This window comes from Rana temporaria, chromosome 1, assembly GCF_905171775.1.
Source record: "Rana temporaria chromosome 1, aRanTem1.1, whole genome shotgun sequence".
NCBI classification, from domain to species: domain Eukaryota; kingdom Metazoa; phylum Chordata; class Amphibia; order Anura; family Ranidae; genus Rana; species Rana temporaria.
Window position 1 is genome coordinate 686,633,325 of NC_053489.1, and position 24,438 is coordinate 686,657,762.

General features: G+C 47.0%; 1 protein-coding gene and 1 long non-coding RNA gene across 2 annotated transcripts in view; both read left to right on the forward strand.

The window, feature by feature from the left end:
- The window catches only part of LOC120946099 (cytosolic phospholipase A2 gamma-like), a gene marked incomplete at its 3' end in the record, with an annotated part of 99,083 nt that extends 80,244 nt beyond the window's left edge, over positions 1-18,839 (forward strand). Inside the window, exons 15-16 of the mRNA XM_040360856.1 lie at positions 11,715-11,872; positions 18,777-18,839. Of these exons, the coding sequence (XP_040216790.1) occupies positions 11,715-11,872; positions 18,777-18,839 (221 nt within the window). The remainder of the gene's footprint in view (positions 1-11,714; positions 11,873-18,776) is intronic.
- LOC120924724 lies at positions 18,840-22,907 on the forward strand. Its single transcript, XR_005746414.1, has 2 exons — positions 18,840-18,948; positions 22,411-22,907. It is a non-coding gene; the product is annotated as an uncharacterized LOC120924724 (long non-coding RNA).
- Positions 22,908-24,438: the final 1,531 nt, after the last annotated feature.

Consider the following 24,438-nt stretch of genomic DNA (forward strand, 5'->3'; position numbering starts at 1 on the left):
TGCGCTCCCGTCTCATACTTTATTCTGAGCATGCGCGGGTTTCTTAGCATACACACGCTCGCGTTTCTCATCGAAAACCAGCCAGACGAGGAATTTTTTCCTCGTCGAGTTCCTCGACAGTTTCCTCGATGAAATACGTACACACGACCGTTTTCCTCGGCAAAAAAAGCTCTGCCACCAAGTTTCTTGATGGATTCTGCGTAGGAAAACGGTCGCGTGTACGAGGCCTGAGAGTAACATTGTAACAAAGAAACTTTCTCTAAATCTGAAATTGTTGAAATCATAAAGCAGAAAGGATCCATCATTCTAGACGTGTGACCTCCCCGCCCCTCCAATCTCAGCCCCAGTGAGATATTCTGGCGGGATACTGTACAGTACATGATGTTGTCTATTGCAGAGATAAGATGGCGGCCAGTCACTTTAATCACTTAAGGACCGGACCAATATGCTGCTACATAACCCAAGGTGTTTTTACAATTCGGCACTGCGTCGCTTTAACAGACAATTGCGCGGTCGTGCGACGTGGCTCCCAAACTAAATTGGCGTCCTTTTTTCCCCACAAATAGAACTTTCTTTTGGTGATATTTGATCACCTCTGTGGTTTTTATTTTTTGCGCTATAAACAAAAATAGAGCGACAATTTTGAAAAAAATGCAATATTTTTTACTTTTTGCTATAATAAATATCCCCCAAAAACATATATAACATTTTTTTTCCTCAGTTTAGGGCGATACGTATTCTTCTACCTATTTTTGGTAAAAAAAATCGCAATAAGCGTTTATCGATTGGTTTGCGCAAAATTTATAGCGTTTACAAAATAGGGGATAGTTTTATTGCATTTTTATTATTTTTTTTTTTTTACTACTAATGGCGGTGATCAGCGATTTTGTTTCGTGACTGCGACATTATGGAGGACACTTCGGACAATTTTGACACATTTTTGGGACCATTTTCACAGCAAAATTGCATTGTTTATTGTGAAAATGACAGTTGCAGTTTGGGAGTTAACCACAGGGGGGCGCTGTAGGAGTTAGGGTTCACCTAGTGTGTGTTTACAACTGTAGGGGGGTGTGGCTGTAGGACTGACATCATCGATCGAGTCTCCCTATAAAGGGGATGGCGCGATCGATGCAGCCGCCACAGTAAAGGAAGGGGAAGCCGTGTTTACATACGTCTCTCCCCGTTCTTCAGCTCCGGGGAGCGATCGCGACGGAGCGGCTATAAACGAATAGCCGCACCGTCGAGGGAATCCGACAGCCGCATGTACCGGGGGGGGGGGGTCCCGATCGGACCCCCGACCCGCGTCTAGGCAGGCACGTACAGGTACGCCAATGTGCCTGTACGTGCCATTCTGCCGACGTAAATGTACATGCGGCAGTCGGGAAGTGGTTAATGCTTTCATACTTTCTAGCCAAACCCTTTTCTCCTAGTTATGGATAGAGTAGGGCAGTGTTTCCCAACTCCAGTCCTCAAGGCGTCCCAACAGGTCCTGTTTTCAGGATTTTCCTCAGATGAAAACGGCTGTGGTAATTACTAAGGCGGTGAAACTGATCAAATCACCTGTGCAAAATAATGGAAAGCCTGAAAACCTGACCTGTTGGGGCGCCTTGAGGACTGGACTTGGGAAACACTGGAGTTGGGAAAGTATTAGTACCTTTGTAATGTACCCACTTGGGAGATTCATCGTTACATACAGTGCCTTGAAAAAGTATTCACACCCCATGAAATTTCTCCACATTTTCTCATGTTACACCCAAAAACGTAAATGTATTTTATTGGGATTTTATGTGATGGACACAAAGTGTCACATAATTGTGAAGTGGAAGGAAAACGATACAAATAAATATGTGAAAAGTGTGGGGGAGGGGGGGGGCATTTGTATGGCGCCCCCCGGAGTCAATACTTTGTAGAACCCCCTTTCTCTACAAGTCTTTTTGGGGATGTCTCTACCAGCTTTGCCCATCTAGAGAGGGACATTTCTGCCCATTCTTCTTCTCTGTAAAATATCTCAAGTTCTGTCAGATTGGATAGAGAGCGTCTGTGATCAGCAATTTTCAAGTCTTGTCACATATTCTCAATGGGATTTAGGTCTGGACTGTGACTGGGCCATTCTAACACATGAATATGCTTTGATCTAAACCATTCCATTGTAGCTCTGGCTGTACTTTAGGGTCGTTGTCCTGCTGGAAGGTGAACCTCCGCCCGGTCTCAAGTCTTTTGCAGACTCTAAGGCCTAGTACACACGATAGGATTTATCCGCGGATACGGTCCGCCGGACCGTATCCGCGGATAAATCCTCTGAGGATTTTAATCCGATGGAGTGTACACACCATCGGATTGAAATCCGCGCCGAATTCCCATCGCGGTGACGTGTCGCGCCGTCGCCGCGATGATGACGCGGCGACGCTGTCATATAAGGATATCCACGCATGCGTCGAATCATTACGACGCATGCGAGGGATGGGTTCGGACGGATCGATACGGTGAGTCTGTACAGACCACCGGATCGATCCGCTGGTTCCGATTCCAGCGGATAGATTTGTAGACATGTCTACAAATTTTTATCTGCTGGAATTCGGAAATATCCGCGGATAAATATCCGCTGGAACGTACACACCAGGGGATCTATCCGCTGAAACCGATCCGCTGAGATTTTTTAGCAGGTGGATCCTCTCGTGTGTACGGGGCCTAAGGCCCCGTACACACGTCCGAGAAACTCGACGGGCAAAACACATTGTTTTGCTCGTCGAGTTCCTTGTGAAGCCGCCGAGGATCTCGGCGAGCCAAGTTTCCTCATTGACTAACGAGGAAATAGAGAACATGTTCTCTATTTGGCCTGACGAGATCATCGTCGGTTTCCTCGGCCAAAAGTGTACACACGACCGGGTTTCTCGTCAGAATACGGCTCCGATCAAGTTTCTGGCTGAATTCTGCCGAGAAACTCGGTCGTGTGTACGCGGCCTAACAGGTTTTCTTCTAAGATTGTCCTGTATTTGTCTCCTTCCATCTTCCCATCAACTCTGACCAGCTTCCCTGTCCCTGCTGAAGAAAAGCATTCCCACCACATGATGTTTCCACCACCATGTTTCACGGTGGGGATAATGTGTTCAGTGTGATGTGCAGTGTTAGTTTTCCTCCACGCATAGAGTTTTGCTTTTAGACCAAAAAGTTGAATTTTGGTGTCATGTGACCAGAGCCCCTTCTTCCACATGTTTGCTGTGTCCCCTCCCCCACGTGGCTTCTCACAAACTGCAAACAGGACTTCTTATGTCTTTCTTCCTCCAATGTCTTTCTTCTTGTCACTCTTCCATAAAGGGCAGATTTGTGGAGAGACCACTAATAGTTGTCCTGTGGACAGATTCTCCCCCCTGAGCTGTGGATCTCTGCAGCTCCTCCAGAGTTACCATGGACCTCTTGGCTGCTTCTCTGATGAATGCTCTCCTTGCCCGGCCCGGTCAGTTTAGGTGGACGGCCGTGTCTTGGTAGGTTTGCAGTTGTGCCATACTCCTTCCATTTTCCGATGATGGATTGAACAGAAGCTCCGTGAGATCTTCAAAGCTTGGGAGATTTTTTATAACCTAACCCTGCTTTATACTTCTTCACAACTTTATCCCTGACCTGTCTGGTGTGTTCCTCGGCCTTCATGATGCTGTTTGTCCACCAAGGTTCTCTAACAAACCTCTGAGGGCTTCACAGGGCAGCTGTATTTATACTGAGATTAAATGACACACCGGCGGACTCTATTTACTAATCAGGTGACTTTTGAAGGCAATTGGTTCCCCTAGATTTTAGTTATCAGAGTAAAGGGGGCTGAATACAAATGCCCCCCCCCACACTTTTCACATATTTATTTGTATAATTTATCATTTCCTTCCACTTCACAATTATGTGACACTTTGTGTTGGTCCATCACATAAAATCCCAATAAAATACATTTATGTTTTTGGTTGTAACACGAGAAAATGTGGGGAATTTCAAGGGGTATGAATACTTTTTCAAGGCAATGTAGTTACATGGATTCTTCCTCCCTATCCATTCTGAAAACCGTTGCCACTAGAAGAAAAAAAGTAATTAGAGTTCCAACATTTGTCAAATGGGGACACCAGCTTCAGTGAGGGGATTTCTCTTGACTTCCTGTTGTGTCTCTGGGACAGGAAGTGAAGAGAAACACCACCGACAAGTAAAAAAAAACGCCCCCCGATTAAGTATTATCAAGGGAAACTTTTTTTTTTCCCAGTGAACTGATATAGAGGAGTTATTGAACCTCTACAACACTGGCCCAGATTCAGGTAGCTTTGCGCTTTGTTTACGTAGGCGCAGGGCAACGTTTTTGCCCTGCGCCCCCGCAAATTTACTGCGCTACCCGCGATTCACGGAGCAGTAGCTCCGTAAATTGTGTGTGCGCTCTTTAAAATTGCCCTGCGTAAGGGCACCTAATGTAAATGATCCCGTAGGGGGCGGGAATCATTTAAATTAGGCGCGCTCCCGCGCCGAACGTAGAGCGCATGCTCCGTCGGGAAACTTTCCCGACGTGCATTGTGGCAAATGACGCAAACCTTGCGACGCGGGAATGACGGGTATCTTTAGCATTGGCTGCGCCTGCTATTAGCAGGAGCAGCCTTACGCTAAACACGACGTACGCAAACGACGTAAACTGCGTACGCAGGGCTCGCGTAACATTGTGAATCGGCGTTAGTATGCAATTTGCATACTATACACTGAGCACTACCGGAACGCCACCTAGCGGCCTGCGTAAGAATGCAGCCTAAGATATGACGGCATAAGGAGGCTTATGCCAGTCATATCTTAGGCTGCAGTAGGAGTATCGAGGTTCCAGAATCGGGAGCATTCGTAACGCCGGCACAAGTAAGCAATTGCGCTGCGTAACTATGGTTACGCAGACGCAATTGCTCTTTGAATCTACCCCACTGTTCTTAACACATTCTCACCCACCCAGTGCTGCCCTTTAACCGTGTCTTATGGAAGGGGGCGGGATGTATTTCTTGTTAATGCCACCACTGTGATTGGCTGTTACAGTAGTCACATGATTGGGATCCGGTTCTGTCAGCTTCTGATCATAACTAAACTAGGGATAAGCCGTGGTTGAAGCCCCGAATGTGACCCCATAAAGCCCTGAGTGTCACGGTGGCAGGACTGCATTATTAGCCCCAAGCGAGTGGCAAGCGCCGGGATCGATCTGATCCCGAGCGCCGCCAAATGTAGCCGAGTGTGGCAGAGTCCCATAGCAGGTCCCGCCTTCTGGAGCCTGCGCAATGCCTTATGATGGACGTCCCACTGGTCCAATGCTGCGACTGCGGGCCGTGTGACGTCCATCATAGGCGCTGCACTGGCTCCAGATCCCTGCTCGGGGGGGCCGCGGGCGGCTCTCCTCTCTTCCCTGGGCTCTCCTCTCCTCAAGGCTCCTCGGCACTCCTCCCCTCCAGCCAGGCTCCTCGGCTCTCTGACTGAATGACTGCCTGCTGCTGTCACACTGCTGAGGTAGGTCAGAACATTCAGACAGTGTAGTAATGTGTATGTAAATGTCAGTGTATGTCAGGTAGGTCAGTGTATGTCAGGTAGGTCAGTGTATGTCAGGTGGGTCAGTGTAGGTAGGTCAGTGGATGTCAGGTAGGTCAGTGTAGGTAGGTCAGTGGATGTCATGTAGGTCAGTGTAGGTAGGTCAGTGGATATCATGTAGGTCAGTGTATGTCAGTTAGGTAACTACTGTCAGTGCAGGTAGGTCAGTGTAGGTAGGTCAGTGTATGTAGGTAACTACTGTCAGTGCAGGTAGGTCAGTGTATGTAGGTAACTACTGTCAGTGCAGGTAGGTCAGTGTAGGTAGGTCAGTGTATGCAGGTAACTACTGTCAGTGCAGGTAGGTCAGTGTATGTAGGTAACTACTGTCAGTGCAGGTAGGTCAGTGTATGTAGGTAACTACTGTCAGTGCAGGTAGGTCAGTGTAGGTAGGTCAGTGTATGTAGGTAACTACTGTCAGTGTAGGTAGGTCAGTGTATGTCAGGTAGATTAGTGTAGGTAGGTCAGTGTAGGTAGGTAACTACTGTTAGTGCAGGTAGGTCAGTGTAGGTAGGTCAGTGTATGTAGGTAACTACTGTCAGTGTAGGTAGGTCAGTGTATGTCAGGTAGGTCAGTGTAGGTAGGTCAGTGTATGTCAGGTAGGTCAGTGTAGGTAGGTCAGTGTGCGTCAGGTAGGTCAGTTTAGGTAGGTCAGTGTATTTCAGGTAGGTCAGTGTAGGTAGGTCAGTGTATGTCAGGTAGGTCAGTGTAGGTAGGTCAGTGTGCGTCAGGTAGGTCAGTTTAGGTAGGTCAGTGTATTTCAGGTAGGTCAGTGTGCGTCAGGTAGGTCAGTGTAGGTAGGTCAGTGTAGGTCGGTCAGTGTAGGTAGGTCAGTGTATGTAGGTAACTACTGTCAGTGCAGGTAGGTCAGTGATTGTAGGGTTGGTCACGTGCTAGCCAAATAAAGAGCCTGCGTCACATACAAACCGCCCCCCCCCGGTTCCCGGCCTTGGACTTCGGGCTGAATCCCCTGGTCTTTTTGCCACCTAGCAACGCCCCTGGCCACCGTCAGCACCATTGACTTACATGGGCAGGAATCCCTGATCATGTAAGCAAAGAAGCAGGGATATCACTGCCCAAATATGGCCACTTGCATTGACCAATTATGGACATGGCCCTATTTGGTCATTGATGTCCCCACTATCCCTGACACTCCCGTTTTATACATGATGAGAGTATTTGGCAAGCACTACCATCACGATTGTTTTGACATGTCGGCGGGCATTGTGACTGATGGAGAGACTTTTGGGGGATTTTTATTTTTTTACTTAACCACTTGCTGACCGCCGCATGATGATTTACGCCGACACAATGGCACGGGCAGGCAAATAAATGTACCTGTGCGTCCCTTTAAATTTTCCACCCAGTGGGAGGCGTGTTCGCGCGCCTGCCGCGTGCCTTGTGAGTGCGCCCGTGGGGGCCGGGAACTCGATGTTCCCGGGCGGCCCGCGATTGTGGTCGGGAAAGGCAGAACAGGGGGGATGCCTTTGTAAACAAGACATTCCCCTGTTCTGCCTAGTGACACGTCACTGATTGAATATTCCCTGTGATTGGGAACAGTGATCGCTGACGTGACACTGGTAGCTCCTCCCCCTAACAGTGACACGTCAGCTCCTCCCCCTAACAGTGACATGTCAGCTCCTCCCCCTCACAGTTAGAATCACTCCCTAAGACACACTTAACCCCTTCAGCGCCCCCTAGCGGTTAACCCCTTCCCCGCCTGTGTCATTTACACAGTAATCAGGTCATTTTTATAGCACTGATCGCTGTATAAATGACAATGGTCCCAAAATAGTGTCAAAAGTTGTCCGATGTGTTCGCCATAATGTCGCAGTCACGGTAAAAATCACCTCCATTACTAGTAAAAAAAATATATATATATTAAAGCGGGAGTTCACCCAATGATGTTTTTTTTTTCTCTTTTACCCTTAGATGTATGCTCATTTAGTCTAGGGGAATCGGTTAGTTGTTTTAACCACTTGACCACCGGGCACTTAAACCCCCTTCCTAACCAGACCAATTTTCAGCTTTCGGTGCTCTCACAATTTAAATGACAATTACTCAGTCATACAACATTGTACCCATTTGAAATGTTTGTCCTTTTTTTTCACACAAATAGAGCTTTCTTTTGGTGGTATTTGATCACTTCTGGGTTTTTTATTTTTTGCGCTATAAAAGAAAAACGACAGAAAATTCTGTAAAAAAAAAAAAAAAAAAATTGTTTCTGTCATATTAGCAGGTTATTTCTCACACACAGCATATGCTTACCACAAATTACACCTCAAAACACATTCTGCTACTCCTCCCGAGTATGGCGATACCACATGTGTGAGACTTTAACACAGCGTGGCCACATACAGAGGCCCAACATGCAGGGAGCACCTTCACATGTGTGAGACTTTTACACAGTGTGGCCACATACAGAGGCCCAACATGCAGGGAGCACCTTCACATGTGTGAGACTTTAACACAGCGTGGCCACATACAGAGGCCCAACATGCAGGGAGCACCTTCACATGTGTGAGACTTTAACACAGTGTGGCCACATACAGAGGCCCAACATGCAGGGAGCACCTTCACATGTGTGAGACTTTAACACAGCGTGGCCACATACAGAGGCCCAACATGCAGGGAGCACCTTCACATGTGTGAGACTTTTACACAGCATGGCCACATACAGAGGCCCAACATGAAGGGAGCACCTTCACATGTGTGAGACTTTAACACAGCGTGGCCACATACAGAGGCCCAACATGCAGGGAGCACCTTCACATGTGTGAGACTTTTACACAGCATGGCCACATACAGAGGCCCAACATGAAGGGAGCACCTTCAGGCGTTTTGGAGCACTCAGGCCAATACTGACATTTCTCTCCTACATGGAAAAATCATCATTTATTTGCTAGAAAATTACATAGAAACCCAAAACATTATATATGCTTCTTTAGCAAAGACCCTAGAGAATACAATGGCGGCCGTTACAACTTTTTATCTCGCATGGTATTTTCGCAGAAATTTTTTGAACGTGTGTTTTTAAAAAAAAAACGGTTTTGTGCTTAAAAAAAAAACAAAATAGTAAAGTTAGCCCAATTTTTTTTCATAATGTGAAAGATGAAGTTACGCCGAGTAAAAAGATACCCAACATGTCACACTTCAAAATTGCACACGCTCGTGGAATGGCGCCAAACTTCGCTACTTAAAAATCCCCATAGGCGACGCTTTAATTACTTTTGCTGGTTACATGTTTTTAGTTACAGAGGAGGTCTAGGGCCAAAATGATTGCTCTCGCTCTAACGTTCGCAGCGATACCTCACATGTGTAGCTTGAACACCGTTTTCATATGTGGGCGCTTCTGCATGCGAGCACATGGGGACAGGGGCGCTTTAAAAAAATAAATAAAAATTATTGTTCATTGTACTTTATTTACTTGATTTTTACACTTTTTTCCCCAAAAATATTTTTTTTATCACTTTTATTCCTATTTTAAGGAATGTAAACATCCCTTGTAATAGGAATATGACATGACAGGTCCTCTTTACAGTGAGACGTTGGGTCAATAAGACCCCAAATCTCACTTCTAGGCTGGGAAGCCTGAAAAAAATATATCCTGGCATCGATCGTAGCGGTGAGTCTGTAAAAGCACCGGAGGGTGGCAGGAGGGGGGACGTATTGCAGAGTATTGGGGTATTGCGGAGTATTGGGGTATTGCAAAGTATTTGGGTATTGCAGAGTATTGGTGGTATTGCAGAGTATTGGGGTATTGCAGAGTATTGGTGTATTGCAGAGTATTGGTGTATTGCAGAGTATTGGGGTATTGCAGAGTATTGGGGTATTGCAGAGTATTGGGGGTATTGCAGAGTATTTGGGTATTGCAGAGTATCGCACAGGGTATTGGGGTATTGCAGAGTAGTGGGGTATTACAGAGTATTGCGCAGGGTATTGCAGGGTATTGGGGTATTGCAGAGTATTGGGGTATTGCAGAGTATTGCGCAGGGTATTGCAGAGTATTGCGCAGGGTATTGCGCAGGGTATTGGGGTATTGCAGAGTATTGCGCAGGGTATTGGGGTATTGCAGAGTATTGCGCAGGGTATTGGGGTATTGCAGAGTATCGCGCAGGGTATTGGGGTATTGCAGAGTATCCCGCAGGGTATTGGGGTATTGCAGAGTATTGGGGTATTGCAGAGTATTGCGCAGGGTATTGCAGAGTATTGGGGTATTGTAGTGTATCGCGCAGGGTATTGCAGAGTATTGCGCAGGGTATTGCAGAGTATTGCGCAGGGTATTGCAGAGTATTGGGGTATTGCAGAGTATTGGGGTATTGCAGAGTATTGCGCATGGTATTGCAGAGTATTGGGGTATTGCAGAGTATTGGGGTATTGCAGAGTATTGGGGTATTGCAGAGTATTGGGGTATTGCAGAGTATTGCGCATGGTATTGCAGAGTATTGGGGTATTGCAGAGTATTGGGGTATTGCAGAGTATTGGGGTATTGCAGAGTATTGCTGGGATGGATGGCTGGATCTGTGACTGCAGTTGTCACAGATCCAGCCACAGCGCTGCTGACACCCGCTCTCTCCCCCCCCCCTCTCCTCTCCTCTCTGTACCGAACGGTACAGAGAGGAGAGGGAGGAACCGGCGTCATCAAATGATGCCGGTTTGTTTACAAGTGATCGCTCCGTCATTTGACGGAGCGATCATGTGGTAAACGGCCGCTATCAGCGGCAATTTACCGTGATCCGTGATGCGCCGGGTCTTCTAGACCCGGCGAGCACGGACACTTCCGCGAGTGCGCCCCAGGGGATGCGCAAACGCGGAAGTGCACGAGGACGTCCCAGGGACGTCCTGTTACAGTAACTCGACCGCGCTGTAGCAGTATTTTTGCTATAGCGCGGTCGGCAAGTGGTTAAAATCCGAGCATTACTTACCGTTGTAGAGGGCGATCTTCTCCGCCACTTCCGGGTATGGGTCTGCGGGACTGGGCGTTCCTTCTTGATTGACAGTCTTCCGACAGGCTTCCGAAAGGCTTCTGACGGTCGCATCCATCGCGTCACAAGTAGCCGAAAGAAGCCGAACGTCGGTGCGGCTCTATACTGCGCCTGCGCACCGACGTTCGGCTACTTTCGGAAAATCGTGACGCGATGGATGCGACCGTCGGAAGCCTTTCGGAAGCCTGTCGGAAGACTGTCAATCAAGAAGGAACGCCCAGTCCCGCAGCCCATACCCGGAAGTGGCGGAGAAGATCGCCCTCTACAGCGGTAAGTAATGCTCGGATTTTAAAACAACTAGCCGATTCCCCTAGACAAAATGAGCATCCATCTAAGGCAGGGGTCTTCAAACTACGGCCCTCCAGCTGTTGCGGAACTACACATCCCATGAGGCATTGCAAGACTCTGACATTCACTGACATGACAAGGCATGATGGGAATTGTAGTTCCTGAACAACTGGAGGGCCATAGTTTGAGGACCCCTGATTTAAGGGGAAAAACAGCATTTTACCGGCGAACCTCCGCTTTAAGAAAAATGCCATAAAACTATCCCCTGTATTGTAGGCGCAATAACTTTTGTGCAAACCAATCAAATAAACGCTTATTGCAGTTTTTTTTTTACCAAAAATATGTAGAAGAATACATATTGGGCTAAACTGAGGAAAAACTATTTTTAAATACGTTTTTTGGGGATATTTATTATAGCAAAAAGTAAAAAATATTGCTTTTTTTTTTTTATAGCGCAAAAAATAAAAACCGCAGAGGTGATCAAATACCACCAAAAGAAAGCTCTATTTGTGGGGGAAAAAAAGGACGCCAATTTTGTTTGGGAGCCACGTCGCACGACCGCGCAATCGTCAGTTAAAGCGACGCAGTGCCGAATCGCTAAAAACTGGCCCCGGTCATTGGGCAGCCAAATCCTCCGGGGCTGAAGTGGTTAATAAAAGCTGCAGAATTAAAAATCGTGTAAATTACATTAACAAATCAAAATGTGGGTGTATGGCTTCACATATTCTATAATCAGGAAATTTTTACTTAAAAACAACAACAAAAAATTAAAACGATAAACCAATAGAATGCTCACAAGTGCGCCTGTATATGTTTTGACTTTATTTTGTGTGTCATTTAATATTTTCATTGATTTTTATTTCATAGATAAAATCTCGGAAAACTGCGACCTCTTCCATAAAGAGAGCATCAGTCTGGTGGACGCCGGGGCGGAAATTAATACTCCGTACCCGTTGGTGTTACCTCCTCATCGCAAAGTAGATCTGATTTTGTCTTTCGACTTCAGTCAAGGAGATCCATTCAAGGTAATGAAATGTTATGGCCTCAATTCCATTCATCTCACCAACAGCAGATAGAAAACGCATTGGGAAAAACACAAGTGATGAAATAATTATGGGGAACGAGCTGCCCGGAGTTCAGCTCAAGCGTTGTTCTGCAAACTTCAAAATAAGTTCTGATGCTCAACCCTAACCCCACTGAACCGATGGGAGCCAATGCTGTCAAAAATTTGCATGGGGGGGGGGGTGGTGGTTGGGGGCTACTGCCCTGGGGAACGTGTATCAATGCAAAAAGTGAATTATTAACCACTTGAGACCCGCGCTATTGACAAAAGACGTCAACAGCGCGGCTCTCAAGTGCCAACTGGACGTCTTTGGACGTCATTTAAAAGCATTACCCGCACACGCCTCTGGGGGGCGCGCAGCGGGTAAACACTGTCCCGGCACATCGCTGGGAAGCCGATGCGTGTGCCTGGCGGCCGCGATGTCCGCCGGGGTAATGTGAAAAATATACTACAGCGCTAATTAAATAATCAGTTCCACGTGCACCTAAATAAAAAAACAAATAATATAGCTGCTATCTTAAGTGATACCAAATCCAAACAGTGAAACATATAAAATATAGATAATATTAACTTAAAAAGTGATAAAACGTACAAAGAAAACTAATCAGGGAGAACACTCCATAAACTGTGAATTACTAATATGTCCTTAATTAGTGCACAGTGATTAGCAGGATTCCATGCAGGGAAAAATCTCTTCAATCTGAATGCTAATCCAGCCCTCCACCGCTGTGATCAGATGATACAGGCACTCACAGACAGGGATTGCATGAAAGAAAAGAGAAAAACCTCATTGCGCAATATTCGATGACAGATCAAAAATGTAATCAGAGCATTGACATATGCACTCACGAATCCCCGCTTTCAGTAAAGCATGAAAACGCCACTCAGTATGCTGTTTCCTCAGCTCGATCCGATGCACTCGGATTCGATCGCAGGCTTCTCCCTACGCGTTACGTCACAGGCACGCGACTTACTCATGGGTTCCGGATGTCCGCCGGGTACACGCGATCGTCGGTAAGACAGCAGGGACGTGGAGCTCTGTGTGTAATGATGGGGTGTAAACACAGAGCTCCACGTGCTGTCAGAGGAGAGGAGACCGATCTGTGTCCCTTGTACATAGGGACACAGCATCGGTCACCTCCCCCAGTCATCCCCCTCCCCCCACACAGTTAGAACACACCCAGGGAATACATTTAACCCCTTCCTCACCCCCCTAGTGTTAACCCCTTCACTGCCAGTCACATTTATACAGTAATTAGTGCATATTTATAGCACTGATCGCTGTATAAATGTGAATGGCGCCAAATTTGTGTCAAAAGTGTCCGATGTGTCCGCCATAACGTCGCAGTCCCAATAAAAATCGCAGATCGCTGTCATTTCTAGTAAAAAAAAAAAAAAAAATTCTGTCCCCTATTTTGTAGGTGCTATAACTTTTTTGCAAACCAGTCGCTTATTGCGATTTTTTTTTTTACAAAACTACGTAGAAAAATACATATCGGCCTTAACTGAGAATTTTTTTTTTTTTTTTTAGCCTGCAGTCGGTGTAACGAGGTTCCTGAATCAGGAGCACTCGTTACACCGGAGCAAGTAAGCACTTGCGCTGCGTAACCTATGGTTGCGCGGGCGCAAGTGCTTCTTGAATCTGGGCCACTATTAATAACATCTTCAAGAGATGAGCAGACAGCCAGAAACAATAGGTGACTCAATTAACAATGGGTATGCACATCTAGGAGGCACACAATGGGAGACACATACTCAACAATAAACACATAACACCTCAATTAACAGACTATAGCAGGAGACCCCAGTGTCAGGTTGGTTTGAGCTCATCATATTAACATCTGTTCTGAGTCTCACAGTCTACAACAGCTATTGTTGGTTTGGGCACACATGACCCAAATCTGTATCCTGAGCCTAGGTTCCCACAGTGTGTGTTTTGGGGAGACAATCCCGAATCCGAAACAAGACCACTCCAAGGGTCCTCCAGGCACACACCTCCCAAGAATAGACCCCCCTCAAAAGCCAAGGCTCATAGTTAGTAGGCAAGATGCTACCCTGCAATTCCATGTAAAAGTCCCTGTCCTGGTTGGGTCTGTCACTTTTCTACCCCATCCAAAGTACACTAACCAGGTCCCAGACCTCCACCTGGTCTGGACATGCATTAATCGGACAGAGTGAACCTACATAGTCAGTCCACATGATCTCCATTCTTGATCATCTGTAGGCGGGGGACAGAGGTTGTGGACTCTATTGGGCTGCCAGCGCTTCAGCTGGGTGGTCTTTACTGTTCGAGTGCTTGGTCTGCTGCTGGGGAGAAGGGCTGACTGCCGCAGTTCACTGAAGCCGTGGAGACACTGTAGGTGCTAGGCAAAGGCCAGAGGCACTCTGACCTGTTGCCAGCACTTGAGCTGAAAGGAGTGTCACTACATCAGCTTGTCACTGGGGATAGGGGCCACCTGCCCCGGGTCCCTTGAACTCCGGAGTTGTTGCCGCTGCTGGGCAGAGGTTGGTAGAACTCCGTCCTGATGCCAGCACATCTGATGGGACTCCACACCATCCACTCCAGCTAACTGTTGGGGGGGAAGCTTCCTCCACTCCCAGACTGTGGATCTGCCACTGAGAAAAAAGGACGATCACCTCCTCTCCCAGCTTGTATATCTGCTGCTGGGGAGTGAGGACTGCTTCCTCTCTTCCCTGGTCCTTGAACTGATTCTGGTGAGATAAGAGGGCTGCTCCATCTCTGTACTCTCATCCAGCTGCTGGAAAGATCCTTGCTGGGGAGGGAAGACTATTTCCCTTGTCCTGGCAAGCTGTTGGGGAGGGAGGACGACCACCTCCTCTCCTGAACTGTGGATCTGCTGCTGGGAAAGAAGAACAGCCACCTTCTCACCCTGGGCCTCCAGGAACTGCCACGAGCATGGGGCAGAGGTCTGTAGCTCTTGTCCAGCCGCATCTCTGTCTGGAACAGCCTGCTTAACTCAGCTTTCCACTCCTTGTGTGGTTGTTTCCCCAATAACAGCACCCACACTTTGTACTGCAACCAGTACCTTTCCTGGAGGGAGGGGAGAATATTTCCCTGGTGGCACTGTTCTCGGCCCAGCTCTTCCTTCCAGATTTGCTGGCGGACACATTTATACTATCCTAGCAGGACCTGCATTGGCACTGGTCCTCTGTGCTGCCCCCAAATCTCTCACAGCGTCCTTACCAATTCCTCTTCCATGGCTGCTGGTATCTGTACCTCTCCTCTTCTGCTATCCGGACCTCAGATCCCGGTGGTGATTTGGATGTCCCAGACTGCAGGAAGCATCCCACCACTTGCCTCCAAATGTGATGGAACCTCCAGCACCTGGCTTGGGTGCTTCTGTCAACATATAGCTTTCTCCAGTCTGGAACCAGGAACCCAAGATCTAGACGACACTAGCTTAAGTACAAACTGGAACTCAAGCTTTAATTTTACACAGAATATGTAGCACACAATATCAGGTGAGCCTGATCACGGTATCGTATACAATGCAAACTGTAAACAGGAGTAAATTTAACATAGTTAAGTGTAGCGCCTGTGTACTTTATGGTACCGGTGCTAGTTAAATTTAAAGGTAGATCAGAGTGTAGTTAAACTCTGATCCAGATTGTTAAGTGCAAAACAGGGTCTCTGTCTCAGCTGGATTGTGCTGTGGGCTATTCTGTTACGCTGGGGTGTTCTTCCAACCCCAGTGCTGCAGGTGGCAGCAGTGGAGTCCAGGTTTGGATGCTCTTCCCCAGCAGCAAATCAGGAGGGTTTGACCTCGCTGTGCATGCGGGGGAGGAGTATTTATGAGGCTGACGCCATTGGTTCTGGGTCTTCTTCTTCGAGTGTGGCGCCCACCTTTAGGGTGACCACATCACCGCGCCCCGGCGTTATGGCCTACCTGGCCGGAGCGTGCATGCCACACGGTGTTCCTGGTTCTGGGACCACGTTTGGGACCAGAACTGTTTCCCTACCACCACGCCTGAATCTGCTGTTCTCTCTTCTTCTTCAACTTTACTTTCCTCACCACAAGTTTATTGTTTTTACCCGACTGGGTAATAAAGAGCACAGCAAAGAACACCTGTTGCGGACATTCCTTTACTTCTACTTAATGCAATACGCATCATTCACCTCTAGGAATTCGGGGGAGCCATGAGGTAAATGTGCCACGCGAAACAACCAACATCTCCTCCGAGGGTAATGCTACATGAGGAACAGTCAACCTAAACAATAAGCTAATTAAAGTGGAAGTAAACTTTCATCTTTAAGTTTTACCTATAGGTAGTGTAAATATCTCCGAATATATATACCGTATTTATCGGCGTATATCGCGCACTATTTTCTCCTTAAAGTAAGGGGAAAATCGTGTGTGCGCGATATGCGCCGATAGGCGCTTCCCGCGCTCAGTTTGAAATCCTGCGCCAACATATACCGAGTGCAGTACACTCAGGTACATTCGGCTAGTCTCGGCTTCGCTCGTGCTCACGCATAAACGTCACAGAGCATGAGCGCGAGCGAAGCCGAGCCTTGCCGAATGTACCCGAGTGTACTGCACTCGGTATATGTCGGCGGAGGCGTTCGAAGTGAGCGCGGGAAGCGGGGACTCGACTTGAGGCACGCGCTGGAGAAGCCGGGAGGACACCATCGAGGCCGCAGACGGACGCTGGGAAGACACCAAAACTGTAAGTAATAAAATCATAAAACATTTTTTTTTACAGGAATTTCGGGGGCAACTTTAGGGGTGCGCGGTATACGCGGGAGCGCGTTATACCGCGATAAATACGGTATATATACATATTTGTGCATGCCATTTTTTTTGTAGCACATCTTACAGCAAGAATAAAAACAAACAATGCATAGATTCTCCCCCCAAATGCATACCATAAAAAGAACATTGAGCTCCCCCAGGAAATCCATACTAGCTGCCCAAGAAAGAGGGGTAGGTGAATGTGCACCCCCCTCCTCACCTAAACCATGCCAGTACAGATGCCTTCTGCATGGAGGGATCCCACATTGATAAGGACAATGGCCTCTTTCCCACAACCATGGTTGATGCTTGTGGGGGTTTGCAGGTGGGGGCAATGTAGAAGCCCCTTTTATGGGCACCGTACACTAAGAAATCGCTGAGCTTGGGTTAGAGTAGCTTCAATTGCAGAAATTTTGCATCATCCCCAAACGATGTTCCTTCTCTGGCACAGACTTTCCTTTTTAGTTATTCTTGTTGTTATGGAGCTCCTCTTTACGATTATGCTGCCAGCCTTTTTATTTGGAAAGTTTGGGTAGCCATTCCCACATGGGCATGTCCCTTTACCCTTTCCTTTCTACATCGGTTTCTATGACATAAGCATTTTCTAACGCAAACTCCAGATGGCACTGTAGTATCATTCATGAGATAAGTCGAATATATCAAAAAGTCAAGATGTTGGTTTTTATTGACATAGCCTGGGCTTTGCAGGCGCTTCGGCAGCGGTGCCCATTCATTTCAAAGGGCAGGAGCGGTGGAGGAGCGGTGTATACACCGCTCCTTCACCGCTCCAAAGATGCTGCTTGCAGGAAGTTTTTTTAGCGTCCTGCCAGCGCATCGCCTCAGTGTGAGGGCTTTTACACTCAGGCCCCGTACACACGGCCGAGGAACTCGACGTGCCAAACACATCGAGTTCCTCGGCCAGTTCAGCCCTGAAGCCGCCGAGCCGAGAGCTCCCATAGAACAACGAGGAAATAGAGAACATGTTCTCTATTTCCTCGTCGAGCTCCTCGTCGGCTTCCTCGGCGAAACTGTACACACGGTCGGGTTTCTCGGCAGAATTCAGCTATTTACACTACGCCACCGCAACTTACTGGAGCAAGTGCCGTATTCCTCAAGCACTTGCTCCGTAGTTTGCGGAGGCGTAGTGTAAAAGGCCCGGCGTATCCCCGCGTATTTCAAAGGGGGAGGCTTATATTTAAATTAAGCGCGCCCCCGTTTCGATCGAACTGCGCATGCGCCGGGCTAAAAATAGCCCAGTGCGCATGCTCCAGTTCTCGGCGGAAAACGTCAATGACACCGACATTGACGTAAAGTCGTATTCAAGAACGACTTAGGAAAACGACGTACCCGACGGGAAAAGACGACGCGGACCCGACGCCATACTTAACATGGCATACGTGGGACTGGCGTAAGGTTACCCCTCATATAGCAGGGGTAACCTTACGCAAACGACGTAAGCGACAGTTACGCAACGCGATTTCGTTCGTGAATCGGCGTATCAGGCTCATTTGCATAAACAAATGAGACCTGAACGTAAAAGCCACCTAGTGGCTGGCGGCGAATTAGATTTAAGATCAGACAGTGTAAGTGACTTACACATGTCGGATCTTCAGCGTATCTATGCGAAAATTATTCTAGGAATCACTCGCATAGATACGCGGGTCAAAAAAGAGAGATACGACGGAGTTTCCTGAGATACTCCATCGTAACTCTACTGAGAATATGGCCCCGTACACACGACAGAGGAACTCGACGTGCTTGGCACGTCGAGTTCCTCGTCGAGTTTTGGGATGAAGCCGCCGAGGAGCTCGGCGGGCCGCCTTCTCCCATAGAACAACGCGGACAACGAGAAAATAGAGAACATGTTCTCTATTTTCTCGTCGAGCTCCTCGGCGGCTCCATCGAGCCAAAACTGTACAGACGACAGAGTTTCTCGGCAGAATCCGGGTTTTGACCGAGTTTCTCGGTGAATTCTGCCGAGAAACTCTGTCGTGTGTACGAGGCCTATGGCCCGCTATTTTTAGCCCAAAATCGCCTGCAAATGCCCAGTGTGAAAGGGGTCTTAGAGTACAATGGGCACGTTTTTTTATATATATTTTTTTGTTTATTTAGACAGTAAAAGAAACAGCTACATACTGTAAGGAGAACAAGGTTCCCTTTCCAGAAAACACTGAAGAAAAATATGAGTACCCTCCAACAAAAAGGTGCTACGTCTTTAATGGAGATGAAAATGGGACACCCGAAGTGATGCACTTTCCTCAGTTCAATACCCAGACTTGTGGAGGTGAGTTAACAGAGAAAAGTCCTGTAATATGGCTTGTGTGTTTTTTGAGTGTTAGTACTTGGGATCTGAAGCCACGACCTCTGCTCCATCCGGTGGTGGTTCTTTTGGCCGAGCCACTTTAGATGCTAGACAGCTTCTCGTCTGATCTCTTAGAACAGTGATGGAGAACCTTGGCACCCCAGATGTTTTGGAACTACATTTCCCATGATGCTCCACTACACTGCAGCGTGCATGAGCATCATGGGAAATGTAGTTCCAAAACATCTGGGGTGCCAAGGTTCGCCATCACTGTCTTAGAACAATCTTGCCTTTTTTTTTTGTTGGTGAACCTTGTACCCTTTGCTCCTCCCATGAACTTCCTAATTTTAACCATGTCTCTGTACTTCCTATTTGGCAGATTGTTGAGCTCTCTTTAGCCAATATCTTGCTCCTTATCGTCACTACCATATGTTATAGATTTTTTACTTTTTTTCTTGACTCCGCTTCCACTTGATCCCAACCTGCGACCACTAGTTACTGACCTTTGGCTTGTTTCCTGACTACCCTTCCACTTGATCCCTACTTGCTATATCTGCTACTGGACCTGGCTTGCTCACCTCCTGGTGGGGTGATCCTGAGGACCATGACCTGGTACTAACACACAGCAAAACTGATCTCTACCATCAAAAGCTCTGGTGAAAAATGGTTAATGCTTAGATGCCGATGAACCTGTGCCATCCACTAGGCTGCTATAGCTACTAGTCTCTGAGCTGGACCTCTGACTGGGACATTGAGGTTGGGGAAATTGATGTTCCTCCTTCTCCTCTGTGTTTAGATATCCTGGACTTTTGCTACAGTCCTGGACTCCCCAGAAGAATGGGGGAGCCCGGGGACCATTGTGGTCAGAGGTGGAAGGGAGGTTGGGATGTGTCATCTCATTCCAAGTGATCAAATGACTGTAGAGCTACCCAGATAACTTTTACTAAACAGCCTATCAACAGATGTAATAAAATTACACCAAGATCGTGGTTGTTATAACCACTTGCTGACATGGTGTACAGTATATCTATATACCTATCAAATATATATAGGGGCCCAGATTCACGTACCTGGGCGCATCTTTGTGCGGGCGTAGCGTATCCTATTTACGCTACGCCGCCGCAACTTAGACAGGCAAAGTGCAGTATTCACAAAGCACTTGCTCCGTAAGTTGCGGCGGCGTAGCGTAAATAGGCCGGCGTAAGCCCGCGTAATTCAAAGTAGGCTGGTAGGGGGCGTGTTGTATGGAAATGAATCGTGACCCCACGTAAATGACGCGCCTAACGAACAGCGCATGCGCGCGCATGCTCAGTATCACGTCAAATTTTCTCCCTAAATTATGCCGGCTCAATGCTTAGTCGACGTGAACGTAACCTACGCCCATCCCTATTCACGTACGACTTACGCAAACGACGTAAAATATGACGCTGTTCCGACGTTTCCGACGTCCGTACCTTAACATGACTTACCCCTGCTTTATGAGGGGTAAAGTTACGCCGGTCGTACGCCTTACGTAAACGGCGTAGCTAAATCCGACGGGCGCAAGTACGTTCGTGAATCGGCGTATCTAGCTCATTTGCATATTCGACGCAGAAATATACGGAAGCGCCCCTAGCAGCCAGCGTAAATATGCACCCCAAGATACGATGGCGTAGGAGACTTACGCCGATCGTATCTTGGCAACAGTGAGGCGTATCTGATTCTATGAATCAGTCGCGAAGATACGACGGCACACATTCGGACTTACGACGGCGTACGTGGAGATACGCCGTCGTAAGTCCTTTGTGAATCTGGGCCATAGAGTGCTCAGCAAGTGTAAAGTGTGTATACTGTGTGGCCCCATAATCTCCTATTGCCCGGGGGGCCCTATAATCTCCTATTGCCCGGGGGTCCCATGAGTTGTCAGTCCGCCCCTGGCTCCATTGCAGTTTTCCCGACAGAAAAACCTCTGGGAATCCCGGCGGGAAAATGAGAACATGTTCTGTTTTTTCCCGCTAGGATTCCTGGCGGTTTTTAAGCTGGCAGTTTAAATATGGGAAAAACCTGCGGTGGAGCATACACGTGGCCGGGTTTCCGGACCAAAGCTCTCATGGCAGTTTTCCTGCTGGGAAACCTGGCCGTGTGTAGGGGGAAAAAGCTACCAAGCGGGTTCTCGGTTTTCCCCTCCGTTTTTCCCGGTGGACTTTTTATCGCCAGGAAAACCGATTGTGTGTGCAAGGCATTAGACCAAATTTTAATGGTTCAAAGAATGTCAGGAAAAATAGTCGGCCCTCACACACGTTCACTTCATCAAATCTGACCCTCTTTGAAAAAAGTTTGGACACCCCTGTAATAGATTTCTTCCGTCCCAAAACCAGAATGTATGTTCAATTCTGCCTCTGACCCAAATTCAAAGTGATGTGAATGCATGCATGCAAAAGAATCACACTGGGACACACTAGTCAGTGTGAGCTTTCACTCTCTCTCATCAACCCAGCATTTATTCAGGGTCACAGCCCATTATATAAACAAAGTGACATAAGCAAACATCATCACATATGTGTGTATATGTTTGGTTCATCAGTATATGGTTCTTTTCCTGTCGACATCTGTTTTTCCACTAAGGCAGCATTCCAGAGCTTCATCAGCCATCTTTCATTGCACGGTGGGAGGGGCAGAAAGGAGGGGTTAAAGGAGTGAGTGAAAAGGAACATCTGTTTCTCGTTTTGAGTAAGGAAATGACTGCTGTCTTGTTACATGAATACTAAAACACATATATATATTGCAACAAGAAAGAAAATGAATAATAAAAAATAATGAAGAAGAAAAGAAAAAAAAAAAAGAAAGAAAAATGTTCCCAGCAGTGCCTCTGTTCAGTGTTCCGCCTATCACGTATATCCTCTCGTCCGAGGATGAGAAGGCATCCGTGATAGGCGGAACACTGAACAGAGGCCCTGCTGGGAAAATTTGTGTTCCGCCTATCATGGAACTGTCTGAGGAGGAGGCGCTGCTTTTAAATCATGGATGTCCGCAGCCTGACGGAGACTGTCACCGGCGTATAAGGCGACCCCCGACTTTGGATGCATTTTTTTGCATCCAAAAGGTCGTCTTATACGCCGGAAAATACGGTAATATAGTAATTTTATCAACTCCATCACACCCCTGCCATAGAGGATAGCATAAAACTGATAACTTGTGAAAACAAACCATAAGCGCCTCCTGCTGGTTAGATGTATAACTACATGATATTCACATAATTTCATTTAAAAACATGAACAAACCAACAATACATTCCTTTCGTGAATAAATTGTAAATCTTCCAAACCAAACATAAGGTGGTCAGACTCTGCATGCAGACATGTTTGAAAGATACCGGAGAAGTCGTTTTATAAAAAAAAAATCTCATTGATAATTCAGTCATTGCCCTATTTTAATTCTACAATCTGATACACGTGTTTCTTTCAGATGCCGGAAAAATGAGGAAATTAATTAAGAAGTATGACACACGTTTTTGTACCTATGATGAATCCATGATGGAAGAACTGCTGGACATCGCTAAGAAAAATGTGAAGGGCAGCGAGGAGCAGATACTGGTCAAAATACAACAATGTGTTGGGAGGAGTAATAAGCGGGGGCTGTCCCAGACATAACGGGCGAGGACGAATGAAAATACCGGCAACTTGGATAAAATACAACGAGGGCTCAAAAGTCAATCTTCTTGTGCAGAGTGGCCGGCCGTGTTCCACCACTCGTTGTGTACCGCTCTTCTGTAATGGTGGTCCGAGAACCCCACTGGTCCCCTTGGGATGTCACCCTTGATCTTTAGTTGTTTTCTTATTCATGAAACATTCTTTCTCTTCTCTTCGCTATTTTAAGAGTTGTACCCAGAATTTGCTCATTGGTTTATTTTTCATGTTCTTTTTCGTAAAATTTTTGAACAGTAAAAACTTCTAATGATCTGATTGTATGTCGAATACTTGAAATACAAGAAACACAATTCATTGGATAAAGAAGTCATTCTTAAAAGGAGGTCACCGATAGCACCTTCTCATCGTTCCCTCGTGACCATTTGAGGATATTGAACATAAAGCCTCGTACACACGACCAAGTTTCTCGGCAAAAACCAGCAAGAAACTTGCTGGGAGATATTTTTTTGACGAGGAAACCGGTCGTTTGTACATTTTCGTCTAGGAAACTGTCGAGAAACTCGACGAGCCAAAAAGAGAGCAAGTTCTCTGTTTCCTCGACGGGAATGGAGAAACTTGCCTTGTCGAGTTCCTCGACAGCCTGACAAGGAACTCGAAGAGGAAAACGATGTGTTTCGCCCGTCGAGTTCCTCGGTCATGTGTACGAGGCTTTAGAGATACAGCCTAAAAAATTCAATGATGTTTTAACCACTTAAGGACCGGACCAATATGCAGCTAAATGACCCAAGGGGTTTTTACAATTCGGCACTGCGTCGCTTTAACAGACAATTGCGCGGTCGTGCGACGTGGCTCCCAAACAAAATTGGCGTCCTTTTTTCCCCACAAATAGAGCTTTCTTTTGGTGGTATTTGATCACCTCTGCGGTTTTTATTTTTTGCGCTATAAACGACAGATAGAGCGACAATTTTGAAAAAAATGCAATATTTTTTACTTTTTGCTATAATAAATATCCCCCAAAAACATATATAACATTTTTCTTTTCCTCAGTTTAGGCCGATACGTATTCTTCTACCTATTTTTGGTAAAAAAAATCGCAATAAGCGTTTATCGATTGGTTTGCGCAAAATTTATAGCGTTTACAAAATAGGGGATAGTTTTATTGCATTTTTATTAATTATTTGTTTTTTTACTACTAATGGCGGCGATCAGCGATTTTTTTCGTGACTGCGACAATATGGCGGACACATCGGACAATTTTGACACATTTTTGGGACCACTGTCATTTTCACAGCAAAAAATGCATTTAAATTGCATTGTTTATTGTGAAAATGACAGTTGCAGTTTGGGAGTTAACCACAGGGGGCGCTGTAGGAGTTAGTGTTCACTTAGTGTGTGTTTACAACTGTAGGGGGGTGTGGCTGTAGGACTGACGTCATCGATCAAGTCTCCCTTATATAAGGGATCACTCGATCGATGCAGCCGCCACAGTGAAGCATATTTACATACGGCTCTCCCCGTTCTTCAGCTCCGGGGAGCGATCGCGACGGAGCGGCTATAAACGAATAGCCGCGCCCTCGTCCCGGATCGCTCCCCGAGGGAACCCGACCGCCGCATGTAGCGCGGGGGGGGGGGGGGGGTCCCGATCGGACCCCCGACCCACGTCTAGGCAGGCACGTACAGGTACGTTGATGTGCCTGTCCGTGCCATTCTGCCGACCAATATCTACATGAGGCGGTCGGGAAGTGGTTAAGGATGTATCTCTTAAGCCTCGTACACACGCACAGTTGCTGGCAGAGCTTTCTTGCCGTGTAAACCGAGCGTGTGTACGAGGCTTTGAGGTTTCTCG